Source organism: Strigops habroptila, chromosome 2 (genome assembly GCF_004027225.2).
Source record: "Strigops habroptila isolate Jane chromosome 2, bStrHab1.2.pri, whole genome shotgun sequence".
Taxonomy (NCBI): domain Eukaryota; kingdom Metazoa; phylum Chordata; class Aves; order Psittaciformes; family Psittacidae; genus Strigops; species Strigops habroptila.
The window spans coordinates 122,207,243-122,221,384 of NC_044278.2; the positions used below are offsets into that span (position 1 = coordinate 122,207,243).

The window sequence follows — 14,142 nt, forward strand, 5'->3', positions numbered from 1 at the left end:
GGGAGGTGATGGGCAGAGCTGAGCCCTGCAAGGAGGGGGGCAGGTGCTGAACCCGGGATCCTGCACCCTGGAACGCTGTGGGAAAGGGTCCATGGGGGATGTGGGGGGAATCATGGCCACGCACGGCAAAGGGCAGCGTGAGCCATGGGTGCAGAGTCCTGCCCTGGTGATGAGATGGGTGTCATGGAACCACAGACTGGTTTGGGTTGGAGGGACCTCAAAGCTCCTCCAGCTCCATCCCCTGCCATGGGCAGGGACACCTTCCACTAGAGCAGGTTGCTCCAAGCCCCTGTGTCCAACCTGGCCTTGAACACTGCCAGGGATGGGGCAGCCACAGCTTCTCTGGGAAAAGTCTGTGCCAGCGCCTCAGCACCCTCACAGGGAAGAGCTTCTGCCTTACATCCAACCTGAACTTCCCCTGTCTGAGTTTGAACCAGTCGTGTTGGCAGGGATGTTCTGCCATCCAGAGGCACCAGGACAGGCTGAGAGGTGGGACTGTGTGAACCTCATGGAGCTCAACCAGGCCAAGGGCAAGGTCCTGCCCCTGGGTCGGGGCAATCCCAGTGTTAGAAATCATAACGTTTGATCAGCTTGATTAGATTTCAATCATCAATATATATAGAGAGAGAGTATTTAGGCTTGTGATTTGCTTGATTTGTGTTCCGTTAAGCCTGTTTCTAAGCCAGAGAAGTTTGGTAACTAGGATGTGGACATAGATATATGAGACTATCCAAGCGAAACAGTACTCCTCAGATTACTTCAAAGCAGAACTTTTAAGATAAGAAACGAAGATGCATACCAGTACCAGTCAGAGAGAGATAAGGAGAATGCTGGTGCAAGCACCATCGTTGGAACCTATCCAGGACTCGAAAGGTGAAAAGTACACAGCGAGGAAGACGTCTTACTTCATCTGAGGAAGACTACTTACTTCATCTTGAGACCCCTGCCCACGACCACCAGGAGGCACTGCGCAAGCGCAGAACATATGGAAATGACTTTTGTACTCATTATAATACGAAGCGGGGATAGGGCATGAATATGTATCAGCATATCGGGAAAGGTGATGCATATGTAATACTTTACAGGATAAATTATGAGCACGTTGTAACGGTCTTCGGAACCAGATTTGGGTGCGTACCCCTGGTTCCCGGGGCCTCGAAATAAAGCACCACATATAACCTCCTTAGAGTGGTTATGTGTTCTTCTCTCCGCTAACAGTTTTGGCGACCCAGATGGGACCTCGCGAGCATTGCTGAGGCGGCTCGCGCATCGATCCAGCTCCAGCCGGCACCGAGTGATTCTCGGGGAGCCATCGACCGCGACCGACCTCCGGTGCTCTCGACAGACCAACGGTATTGGTAAGAGACGGTGCTTTATTATTTGGTTTGGTACCATTTCCTGGTCTGGTAAAAGCCTGCCTGTTAGACACGGCGAAAGCTGTGCGTGGTTGGGCTACGGAGCTCCAAGGGAAGCCTAGGCACCGTCTGTCAGGCAGTGGCGAAAGCCCTGCAGGTTCGGCAGCAGTGGTCTGGTCTGGTAAATTATTCGGTATAAAGCCTGCAGGTTCGGCAACAGTGGTCTGGTCTGGTAAATTATTCGGTATAAAGCCTGCAGGTTCGGCAACAGTGGTCTGGTCTGGTAAACTATTCGGTATATTTTTATATTTTGTAATTTAGTTTGTCTGTATTTGTCTGTATTTAAATAAGCTCAGAATGCCACCGATACCAAAGTCGTCGCCGTTAGGGTGTATTTTGAGTCACTGGAAGGAGGGACGGTTTGGACAAGAGATGCAAAAAGGGAAATTGATTGATTACTGTAATGTGTGGTGGACGCAATATGCATTAGAGGATCAAGTCCGTTGGCCGGAGAATGGAACTTTAGATTATGATACGATTATGCAATTAATGTTATTTTGCAAACGGGAAGGAAAATGGGACGAGGTCCCATATGTGGAACTGTTCTTTATGTTAAGAGACAACGATGAATGGAGAAAGGCGTGTGGAATAATGGTTGTTAGTGCAAAATCGAGTGAACAATGTAAAGGCTGTGTGTGTGAGAAGAAATGTATGGGATGCATGGCTGTGAATAATGTTCTGCAACATCAGAAAGATGATGATGATTCTGATTTGTTGATAGCCCCACCAGCCCCGTCAACCCCACCTGCCTTAAGAAGCAGGAAAGTAAGGGATGACAGTGATGACGAGAGTCTAGAAGTAGACAAAGGATGTGAATATAGAAAAGAACGGGAATATCCCATCACCCCAGTTTCACATCGGACCCGACAGCGAGATACGCAGGGTAAAGAGGCAAGGATTCAAACGTCCAGTGTATTATCGGCGCCGCTCCGTCAGGGAGTAGGAGCAGAGGGACCTGTGTATGTTAAAGTTCCTTTTTCCCTGGGAGATTTGGTGCTTTGGAAACAATCTGCTGGGGCTTATCGAGAAAATCCAAGTAAGGTGGCTAGGGTGGTAAAAATGATCCTGAAAACCCAGAATCCTGACTGGGATGATATACAAGTATTGCTAGATACCCTGATGGATTCTACAGAAAAGGAGATGGTGCTAAGGACAGCGCGAGAACGAGTTAGGGAGGATATCAGGCAGGGCATCGTCACCGGGACGGTCGATCAGAATTTCCCTATGGAGGATCCTATGTGGGATTATAATACCGTGGTAGGGATGAGTCGTCTGAAGAGATACCAAGATTGGATAGTGGTTGGGGTACAGAATGCTATGCCAAGAACAATAAATTGGTCAAAGTTATATAATGTCAGACAGGAAAAGACAGAATCTCCGTCCGTGTTTTTGGAGCGACTTAAAGAAGTGGCCAGGAAATATACGGATCTGGATGTAGAAACGGAACAGGCTAAGGCTCAGCTGGCTCTGATTTTCTTAGGGCAATCTCAGGATGATATCAGGAAGAAGTTGCAGAAACTAGAGGGTGCTGAGTTACGTGATTTAGAGAAGCTGCTGGAAACAGCTTGGAAAGCGTATAATAACCGAGAAGGAGACGGTGCTCAGAGGCAGCAGCGAAATTTATCGGCTGTAACACAAGGCAGAGGACAAGGTACCCCTGGTAATAGGGGTAGAGGTAGAGGAATAATGCGTGGGCGAGGAAGAGGATTTGGAACACTTAATAATCCAGGGTCAGGATCAGGCAGATTAGGCATTAATCAATGTGCCTATTGTAAACAGGAGGGGCATTGGAAAAATGAATGCCCTCAGAGACTGAGACAGAACCCGCAACCTGGATACTCCTTCGGGGAATCCGAGGTGGCAAAAGCCATGGTTCTGGGAGAATATTTTTGTATTCGAAGAGAAATAACCCGGAATACCAGTTGGACACATAAAATCATTGGAGCGGTGACTCGAGAATATCCACGACACCCAATAACTCCTCCTCCTACCTATCAGGAAACTACTACATGAGTGAAAATACTTGCAAAGGATGAAGTATTTTCAAAGGGGGGAAATGTTAGAAATCATAACGTTTGATCAGCTTGATTAGATTTCAATCATATATATATAGAGAGAGAGTATTTACACTTGTGATTTGCTTGATTTGTGTTCCGTTAAGCCTGTTGCTAAGCCAGAGAAGTTTGGTAACTAGGATGTGGACATAGATATATGAGACTATCCAAGCGAAACAGTACTCCTCAGATTACTTCAAAGCAGAACTTTTAAGATAAGAAACGAAGATGCACACCAGTACCAGTCAGAGAGAGATAAGGAGAATGCTGGTGCAAGCACCATCGTTGGAACCTATCCCGGACTCGAAAGGTGAAAAGTACACAGCGAGGAAGACGTCTTACTTCATCTGAGGGAGACTACTTCCTTCATCTTGAGACCCCTGCCCACGACCACCAGGAGGCACTGCGCAAGCGCAGAACATATGGAAATGACTTTTGTACTCATTATAATACGAAGCGGGGATAGGGCATGAATATGTATCAGCATATCGGGAAAGGTGATGCATATGTAATACTTTACAGGATAAATTGTGAGCACGTTGTAACGGTCTTCGGAACCAGATTTGGGTGGGTACCCCTGGTTCCCGGGGCCTCGAAATAAAGCACCACATATAACCTCCTTAGAGTGGTTATGTGTTCTTCTCTCCGCTAACACATACACACGTGCACACGCACCCTCATGTACACACACCCCCCCATATGCACACCCTCATGTGCACACCCCCCCATGTGCGCACACCCCCATGTGCACACACCCCCATGTGCACACACCCCCATGTGCACACACACATGTGCACACACACATATGTGCACACACATATGTGCACACACACGTGCACCCCCATCCGTGCACACGCACGTCCGTGCCCCCCCACCCCGTGCGCTCGCACGCACCCCCGGGGACCCGGCGCACCCCGAGTTCCCTCTTTTCCCTTTCTGATTGGCTGTCTGCCCCCGTTAGCCCGCCTCCTGCACCAGAGCAGCCAATCAGAGCTGCCGTGGCAAGGGGAACGCAGTTGATTCCCACGGGCAGCTCCAAAACCCGGAGCGGAGCGGAGCGGGGCTGGGACGGGCAGGAGCGGGCAGGGACGGGCAGGAACGGGCAGGAGCGGGCAGGGACGGGCAGGAAGAGGCAGGGCCAGGCAGGGCCCCGCTGGGCTGTGCCGCTTCCTGCCTGCGGCTTCGCAACTAGGAGGCCGGGGGGTGGCTGGCAGGGTGATGGTGAGCAGTGCAGTGCGGTGCGGTGCAGTGCACAAGTGGCACATCCACGTGCAACAAGGTCACTGCCCGTGCATGAAGCAGTCACGAGCCCCGCACCCATGAGCACCCATGGGTGCACATGGGTACAGCCCAGAGGCCGGGGTGAGGGGCTTGATGGGTGGCCGTGGCAGCCTGTGTGCACCTGGGGAGGCAAAGGGACATCACCAAGGGCATGGAGGCACCAGTGTCAGAGGCCGAGGAGCTGCTGGGTTTAACCAGGGCTGGAGCGGGATGGGGGCACTTTGGGCAGGGTTTCACCCCGATTTTGGCAGCTCGGCCCGTGCCAGCAGCAAAGCCACCAGGGACTTCCTTTGGGATGAAGCCATCGGATCGGGCTGGGATGAAAGCGCCGCATTGATCCCAGTAATGAATTGCTTGTTAGTGGCATGGCTCGAGTCAGGCCCGGAGCTGGGATGGAAACCACAGCCCTGATGGGGAGGTGATGGGCAGAGCTGAGCCCTGCAAGGAGGGGGGCAGGTGCTGAACCCGGGATCCTGCACCCCGGAACGCTGTGGGAAAGGGTCCATGGGGGATGTGGGGGGAATCATGGCCACGCACAGCAAAGGGCAGCGTGAGCCATGGGTGCAGAGTCCTGCCCTGGTGATGAGATGGGTGTCATGGAACCACAGACTGGTTTGGGTTGAAGGGACCTCAAAGCTCCTCCAGCTCCATCCCCTGCCATGGGCAGGGACACCTTCCACTAGAGCAGGTTGCTCCAAGCCCCTGTGTCCAACCTGGCCTTGAACACTGCCAGGGATGGGGCAGCCACAGCTTCTCTGGGAAAAGTCTGTGCCAGCGCCTCAGCACCCTCACAGGGAAGAGCTTCTGCCTTAGATCCAACCTGAACTTCCCCTGTTTCAGTTTGAACGCAGTCATCTTGGCAGGGATGTTCTGCCATCCACAGGGACCTGGACAGGCTGAGAGGTGGACCGTGTGAACCTCACGGAGCTCAACAAGGCCAAGGGCAAGGTCCTGCCCATGGGTCGGGGCAATCCCAGCACAAACACAGGCTGGGGGAGACTGGATGGAGCAGCCTGAGGAGAAGGACTTGGGGTGTTGGGTGAGGAGAAGCTCCCCATGACCCGGCTTCAGTGTGTGCTTGAGCCCAGAACCCCCCCCGTGTGCTGGGCTGCACCCCCAGAGCGTGAGCAGCAGGTCAGGGAGGGGATCCTGCCCCTCTGCTGCGCTCTGGGGAGCCCCCCCCTGCAGTCCTGATCCAGCTCTGGGGCAGCAGCACAAGAGCTCTTGACAAGGGGCTGCAGGGACAAGCTGTGGCTGCCCAATCCCCGGTAGCGTCCCTGCACTCCTGAACCCACATCCCTCACCCTGCTCTGGAGCATCCCTTGGGACCCCGACACGAGGCACCCACGGACCCACCGTGGGGAGATCCACGTATGAAATTTATTTAGGAAACCAAAACCCACCAAAAAATTATAGAGTAAGAAAGAAGGAGGAGGAGGAGGGAGGGGAAAAGGGGAGGAGGAATAGAACGAGAAGAAGGAGAAAGAGAAAGAAGGAGAAGGAGAAGGAGAAGAAGGAGAAGGAGAAGGAGAAGGAGAAGGAGAAGGAGAAGGAGAAGGAGAAGGAAAAGGAAAAGGAGAAGGAAAAGGAGAAGAAGGAGAAGGAGGAGGAAGGAGAAGGAGAAGAAGGGGAGGAAAAGAAATAGGAGGAGGAGAAGCAAAGAAAAGAAGAATGGGAGGAGTGGAAGAACAAGGAGGAGAAGGGGAATGAGAAGGAGGAGCAGAAGAGGAAGAAAAGAAGAAGGAGAAGGAGAAGAAAGGGAAGATGAGAATAACGAGGAGGAGGAGAAGGGGAAAAGAAGAAGGGGAGGAGAAAAACCTGAAGGAGGAGAACAAGAAGGAGAGGAGGAGGAGGAGAAGGAGAAGGAGAAGAAAGAGGAGAAGAAGAGGAAGAAGGAGAAGGAGGAGGAGAAGGAGACAGAGGAGAAGGAGACAAAGGAGAAGGAGCAGGTTCGCCTCCTCCTCGGGCTCCGCCTGAGCCCAGCACAACCAGCGCCGGGAGCGGCGCACGGAGGAGCCGGCGGAGGTTCCGCTGCCCGGGATCCACAGGGATCTGTCCAGGAGCCGGGAGAGCAGCGCCCACCAGCGGCAGGGGCTGGGAGAGCGGGATGCGGCCGGGAAACGGCGATCCCTGCGCCCCGCCATGGCGCGGTACCCGGGATGTGGGGCCCCAGGCGGGACCCCCATCCCCGCATCCATCGGCACCCGTCCGGGATGTGAGACCCCCCCATTGCCGCACTGACACCGGGATGCAGGTACCGGCTGGATGAGGAACGTTGGTCCAGGACCACGCTGGTGTCACACCAGGGATGGAGACACCTTCCTCCTCTGGCAGTGTGGGGGTTCACTGCCTTGTGGGACCATCCGTATCCCCCCTTGTGCCATCTCATGGTGGCCAAGGGAGGTGGAGAAGGGCTTGGGGGGGTCTTGTAGGAGAAGCCAGCAGCCAACGTGGTCACCGCATGGGTCCTACCAGGGTTTGGGCAAAGGCATCTCCGAGTAGGTAAGGCAAAAGGAATTGAGTTCACTTTGTCCATGATGGGGTTCTCCTGATGCTCCCATAGACACGTGTGCTCCAGGGCACCCCAAGAGAACAGGCCAAGCTGCCCTTCATCCTGGTGGGACCAACCCCATCGGACCAACCCCGGTAGAGCCAGGACTTCACTGTGCTGCTTCCATCACCTTCCTCTGCCGTGGTGGTGGTGATGGAGCCATCACCTCCCATGGGCTGGATGGAGCAGCCAAAGGGGCTCAGTGCACCCCAAACCCTCATCCCTGGCTGCCCCTGCCCTGGTTCTCCTGCTCATGGCTGGTTTGGGCGGCTTTAGGTGGGGTGACAAAGAGCTGGAGGGACCCCGTGGGGCTGGTGGAGCAGAGGGGTCCACACGTGTTGGGTGGTGGGGCTGGAGGGACCATGGGGTGGGCAGCAGGGTCCATGCATGGTAGTTGGTAGGACAGGAGGGACCACAGGAGGGCATCACTGTCCATGCATGGTGGTTGGTAGGACCATAGGAGGATGGCAGGGTCCTCAGTCATATGCATCAGTCAGCAGGGCAGGAGGGGTGGTGGGACACTGGCAGGGTCCATGCATGGCCAGAGGGACCATAGGAAACCATCAGGGTCCATGCATAGTGCTAAATAGGACCAGAGGGACCACAGGAGGCCATCGCTGTCCATGCATGATGGTCTGTAGAACCAGAGGGTCCACGGGTGGATGGTAAGGTCCATGCATGGCAGTTGATGGGACCAGAAGGACCACAAGAGACCATCAGGGTCCATGCATGGTGGTCTATAGGACCAGAGGGACCACAGGAGGGCATCACTGTCCATGCATGGTGGTCTGTAGGACCAGAGGAACAGCAGGACCAGGACCACAAAAGACCGTCACGGTCCATGCATGGTGCTCTGCAGGACCAGAAGGACAGTGGTGGGGTCCATGCACGGTGGTCACAGCGGGGTGAAGCCATGGACGGGTTGGTCACTGGTGCAGCCACTTGCAGGGAGGAGGCTCCAGGATGGGCACCACGGTGCTGAGCCACAGAGACACCACGTGGTGGGGACACGGTGGGTACCAAGCAGGAGCAGGAGCTCCTCCAGCCTTGGCACGGGTGTAGCCCTTGCAGGGGACATGGTTTGGTGGGACCAGGCTGGGTCCTTCCATGGGTGATGGATGGTGAGAGGCAGGGGGGGTTCTGCAGCGTGGTGGAGCTGGTCTGGCAGGATGCAGGCAGAGCATCCCCATGGTCATCCCGCTCCAGATGCCTCCTCCATGTAGATCGAGCCTCTTTCCATGGGTCTCGTCCTAGCTCCTCCATCCTCAGTGCTCCCATCCCATCTCCCCAGCCTTGGGTCCACCTTCGGGGTCCATAGGGACATCCCCACACCCTTCACCCCACCACCAGCATTCCCATTGCCCTTCATCCCCCTCCATCCCATTGACCCCATTTCGGGGTGACAACCCCATTTCAGAGTGACAACCCCTCTGAGGGTGCTTCCATTGAGGACATCGTCCCCATTGTCACCCCATGGGGACAACACCTGCAGCCTTAAGGCAGTTGAAAGCACATCCAGCCCTATGGTGTCCCCATGGCGTCCCCATGGTGTCCCCATGGTGTCCCCATGCCATCCCAAGGCAGAGTCCCACCAAAGAGGGGTCCAAGGACCACCGGGTGAAGGTGACACCTGAATGAACACCCAGCGGAAGGGGACAGTCCCCCTTGCAGGGGAGGTGGGTGGTGGCTGAGCCCTCGCCATGGTGCTCCAGTCACTCACGTCCAAGCCCACCACCCCACAACCTCCTCCCCATGGTCTGGGGGGAGGATGAGGGCTGGGGGGGGGAACCAGCCGTGGTGTCCCCCCCATCACCCTGTTCACTCAGCCCCTGCTGTGGGGTGTCCCCCCTCGGGCTCCAGGCAGCCGTTGAGCTGGGGGTCGGGGGCCTGGGGGTCATATTCCTCATCCAGGAAGTCCAAGGAGTTGTTGCTGGGCAGGCCGCGGATGGTGAACTTGTGGGACACCTTCGTCCACTGCTCCCGGTTGCTGGCCACCCTCTCATAGAGCTCCGCCGCCTTCGGGAAGAGGTCCTGGAGCAACCTATGGAGGGAGAACCCATCACCATGGGGCTGAACCCCCCGAGGTGCAACCACGCTGCTCGGGACCCCCAAAGCATCTGTAAGATCCAGCACCCATGGGTGCTGCGCTCACTTGTAGATGGGCATGGCGATGTGCTCCATGAAGCTGATCTGCAGCTCCGGGATGTAGGCTTTCTCCCGGTCCATCATCTCCAGCGGGCGGTTGCCCATGGCCTTCTCCTGCAGAGGTGGTCAATGCCAATGGTCATCCCTCCTCCAGTCATACCATCATGGAACGGGTTGGGTTGGAAGGGAGCTTAAAGCTCACCCAGTTCCAACCCTCTGCCCTGATGGGGATGAGGATGGGATGGGGACGGGGACAAGGATAGAGATGGGGATGGGGACAAGGATAGAGATGGGGATGGGGGCAAAGATAAGGATGGGGATGGGGACAAGGATGGGGACAAGAATGGATAGAAATGGGGTTGGGGGTGAGGATGGGGATGGGAATGGAGATGGGAATGAGAAGGATAGGGATGGGGACAAGGATGGGAATGGAGATGGGATGGGGATGGGGACAAGGCAGGGACACCTTCCCCATGAGCAGATCGCTCCAAGCCCCTGTGTCCAACCTGGCCTTGAACACTGCCAGCGATGGATCATCCATAACATCCCTGGGCAAGACCTCTCTGTTCCACCTCCCACCTCACCCAAGCCCCTTTGGTGCTTGCCAAGAGCATTGGCCAAGCCCAAGCCTTGGTGCTACCTACCAGGTCACCCTGGGAGAAGAACTCCTTGTAGATCAGCTCCTGCAAGGGACAGGCTGTCAGCATGGAGGGGTTCACACTGGGGTGACCCCCCCACCCCATCCACCCTCCAGACCCCTCTCCATGTCTTCATGAGGCTCCTGGCATGAGGAGCCTGTACTTGGTCATGGGGTCCCCTCATGGAGGAACCACCTCCATGGGACATGATGAGGGACAGGCTGGTCCCAGTGCCTGGGAGACACGTGGGTGCTATGGGGAGGTGCTGGGGTGGCTCTCGGGGGGTCAGCCCCATGGTGGGACGCTCACCGCGATCTTCCTGGTGGTCTTCCAGCCCTTGGTCTGGTCAGAGAGGTCGCAGGAGGTCATGAGCAGGCAGAGCAAGAGGCTGCGGTGCTGCTTGTTCTTGGGGTCGTAGCCCACTGTGGGGCAGGGGTTGGGGTTGGGGGGCTCAGGAGGGAGCCCCACAGCCCCTGTCACCCCCTACATGAGGACTATGGGGACCTGCGGTGCCACCTCCCAGCCTTGGTGGGCTGGGATCCCACCACAACCCCTTCTCCCGAGGGCTTCACCTTCTGCCATCTTCTGGAGGTCTTTGAAGATGCGCAAGTGATGGGCCAGGTCGGTGGCCAAGATGATGTCCCTCATGAGGTCCAACATGCGCTGGTAGTCCTGCAGGGCCAGGTAAGGTGACTACCAGCTCCTGCATCCCAAGAGCTGGATCCAGGGATGGGGAGCTGGTGGTCCGGTGGGATGTGGGATGCGGGATGCTCAGCATGGGAGAGGGACCAAGCTTTGGGGCTCACCTTGCGGGAGAAGTGGTCAAAGATGTTGCAGCCTTGGCTGTTGAGGATGGCGATGGCTTGGGCGAAGTGATGCCTCTGCAGGAGAAGACAGGGCCATGGAGCAGGCAGGGTGCAGGCAGGGCTCCTGCCCCACCACCATGGCCAGGGGGGACCTTACCTCCATGACGGAGCCCTCTGAGCTGTACAGCGCAGCCAGGACTGATTTCTGCAAGGCAAAGAGGTGGGATTCATGGAGTTATGGGGCTGAAGGACCCCCCGGGCCCTGTCCCCATCCCTGTCTCCACAACCCCTGCGCGTCCCAGTGCCGGGCTCGGCTCACCGAGGCCACCTGGAAGGAGTTATTGGTGCCTCTGTGGTCCAGGTCGTGGCACATGCAGGAGATGAAGAGGGCAAAGATCTCGATGTCTCTGAGATGGGGGAAGGAGGGAAACTGAGGCAGGCGGGAGGGCAGGGAGCACCCCGGCGGGGACAGGGCACGGGGAAGGTCTCCAGCCTTACTCCAGGTAGTTGACCAGCTCCAGGTTCTTGTAGAGCAGGTAGCAGAAGTGGGAGACGGAGAAGGCGTGCATCCAGTTGTGGTACGGGGGGTCCCGGTAGCCCTTCTTCACCATCAGGCAGAACCTAAGGGCAGGGGGACAGGGCCATGGGTTGGGGGGGTCTTTGACCCCATGGGGACCTTCACTTGGCCGGGTGGCCCCTGGCAGGATGGGGATGGGGAAGGGGACAAGGATAAGGATGAGGATGGGGATGGGGAAGGAGATGAGGATGGGGACAGGGATAGAGATGGGGATGGGGATGGAGATGGGGATGGGGATGGTGATGGGAATGGGAATGGGGATGGAGATGGAGATGAAGATGGAGATGGAGATGGAAATGGGGATGGGGATGGAGATGGAGATGGAGATGGGAATGGGGATGGAGATGGGGATGGGGATGGGGATGGGGATGGGGATGGAGATGGGGATGGAGATGGGGATGGGGATGGAGATGGAGATGGAGATGGGGATGGGGATGGAGATGGAGATGGAGATGGAGATGGGGATGGGGATGGAGATGGAGATGGAGATGGAGATGGGGATGGGGATGGGGATGGGGATGGGAATGGGGATGGAGATGGGGATGGAGATGGGGATGGGATGGAGATGGAGATGGAGATGGAGATGGGGATGGGGATGGAGATGGAGATGGAGATGGGGATGGGGATGGGGATGGGGATGGGGATGGGGACAGAGATGGAGATGGGGATGAGGATGGGAATGGGAATGGGGACAGGAATGGGGATGGGAATGGGGATGGCAGCAAGGATGGGGATAGAGATGAGTATGGGGATGGGGACATGATGGGGACAAGGATGGGGATAGAGATGAGTATGGGGATGGGGACATGATGGAGACAAAGATGGGGATGGGGATAAGGATGGGGACAAGGATGAGGACAGGGATGAGGACAGGAATGGGGACCCACCTGGTGAGTGTCTGACGGTCCATCTTGTAGGTGTTGATGAAGTTCATGTCCTGCAGCATGCTCAGGATGGCCTGTGGAGGGGACAGGGTGGTGGCAGCGGGTGACAGTGCCCAGCAGGGTCCTCCCAAAGGTAGGGAGATGCTTGAGGGTGCAGGTGCAGTTTGGGACCATCCCCACGGTCCTCACCATGGAGGTGTCATCCTCGGGCAGCGAGCGCGGGGTGTAGGTGAAGCTGGCGAAGTTGGGGTCGATGGTGGCCACGGGCTGGATGCCCTCGCTCAGCAGCTTCGTGTACTCATCATCCGAGACCTGCAGTGCGAGCAGACCCCCAGGGTGTCCCCAGGGTGTCCCCAGGGTGTCCCCAGGGTGTCCCTTGGGCCCCAGCAGCCCCAGACACAGCCCGTCCCCGTGTCCCCTCACCTTCATGTGGTACATCATCATCTCGTTGGCCAAGTGGCTGCGGTACTGCGCCTCGTTCACCTTCTTGTAGAGCAGAGACTGTGGGGTGGGAGCGGGGTTATGGGAGCACTGGGGTGGGAAGAGCCCCCCAAAGCTTCCCAGTACCCTCCAGTCGGCCAGCAAGTCCATGTGTCCCCTCCCCATCCATCCCATCCCATTTTATCCCATCCCATTTCATCCCATCACAACACACCCCATCCCATCTCATCCCATCCCATCCCATCCGATTTCATCCCATTTCATCCCATCCCATCCCATTCCACCTCATCCCATTTCATCCCATCCCATCCCAGTCCAACCCATCCCGTCTTATCCCATCCCATCCCAACCCAACCCATCCCATCCCACCCAATTTTTATCCCATCCCATCCCACCCCATTTCATCCCATCCCATCCCACCTCATCCCATTTCACCCCATTCCATCCCATCCCCACCACCGCTTGTCCCCAAGGAACGGGGACCACACACACGTCCCCCCATCATCCCTGTGCGCTGTGTCCATCCCTGGGCCCCCCTTGTCCCCCCGGTGCTGGGGACCCCCAGCTCGTACATGGGCGATGCTGATGCCGCAGTAGATGGAGAAGGCGGTGGCCAGGTCCTCGTCGAACTTGCTGAACCAGGGCCCATTGATCTTGTTGACCAGCTCCGCCACCCCGATCACCTCTGCAGGGAGAGGGGGACAGGGGCAGGATGAGGCCCATGGGCTGGGACAGGATCGGGCCCCTGTGCTGGGGACAGTGACCAGGTCCCTGTGCTGAGGACATGAGCCTGCCCATGGGCTGGGGACAGGAGATGTGCCCATGTACCAGGGACAGGATGATGCTCAGGTGCTGGGGACAGGATTGTGCCCATGAGGAAGGGACAGGATCACACCCATATGCCAGGGACCTGTGTGTCCATGGGCTGGGAACAGGATGGTGCCCATGTACCAGGGACAGTGCTGTGCACACGTGCTGGGGACGGTGCTGTGTCTGTCTGTAGGGGGACAGGATGGTGCCCAGGGATGGAGCTGTGCCCAAGGGCTGGGGACAGGATGGTGGCTGTGCAGTGGGGACAGTGATGTACCCACGTTCTTCGGACAGGATTGTGCCCATGTGGTAGGGACAGGATCATGCCCATGTCCTGGGGACAATGCTGTGCCTATAGGCTGGGGACAGGATGTGTCCAAGTACCAGGGACAGTGCTGTGTGCTGGGGACAGGATCATGCCCATGTACAGGGACAGTGCCGTGCACATGTGCTGGGGACAGAGCTGTGCACCAGACTGGGGACAGGATGATGCCCACATTCTGGGGGACAGGATCATGTCCATGTGCTGGGAACAGGATC

The 14,142-nt window shown here is 56.8% G+C and overlaps 1 protein-coding gene across 2 annotated transcripts in view; it reads right to left on the reverse strand.

Annotated features, from left to right (window-relative positions):
* Nucleotides 1-6,108: 6,108 nt before the first annotated feature.
* PDE2A (phosphodiesterase 2A) overlaps nucleotides 6,109-14,142 on the reverse strand; it is a 52,620-nt gene continuing 44,586 nt past the window's right edge. Inside the window, exons 19-31 of one of the 2 annotated variants that reach the window (XM_030476004.1) lie at nucleotides 13,365-13,477; nucleotides 12,775-12,852; nucleotides 12,541-12,663; nucleotides 12,355-12,425; nucleotides 11,389-11,511; nucleotides 11,210-11,297; nucleotides 11,048-11,095; nucleotides 10,891-10,965; nucleotides 10,657-10,756; nucleotides 10,394-10,506; nucleotides 10,091-10,129; nucleotides 9,454-9,560; nucleotides 6,109-9,342 (exon numbers count right to left, since the gene is read on the reverse strand). In XM_030476004.1, coding sequence (XP_030331864.1) covers nucleotides 9,120-9,342; nucleotides 9,454-9,560; nucleotides 10,091-10,129; nucleotides 10,394-10,506; nucleotides 10,657-10,756; nucleotides 10,891-10,965; nucleotides 11,048-11,095; nucleotides 11,210-11,297; nucleotides 11,389-11,511; nucleotides 12,355-12,425; nucleotides 12,541-12,663; nucleotides 12,775-12,852; nucleotides 13,365-13,477 — 1,301 coding nt within the window. In that variant the 3' untranslated portion in view covers nucleotides 6,109-9,119. The remainder of the gene's footprint in view (nucleotides 9,343-9,453; nucleotides 9,561-10,090; nucleotides 10,130-10,393; nucleotides 10,507-10,656; nucleotides 10,757-10,890; nucleotides 10,966-11,047; nucleotides 11,096-11,209; nucleotides 11,298-11,388; nucleotides 11,512-12,354; nucleotides 12,426-12,540; nucleotides 12,664-12,774; nucleotides 12,853-13,364; nucleotides 13,478-14,142) is intronic. The other variant, XM_030476005.1, reaches the window with a different exon arrangement.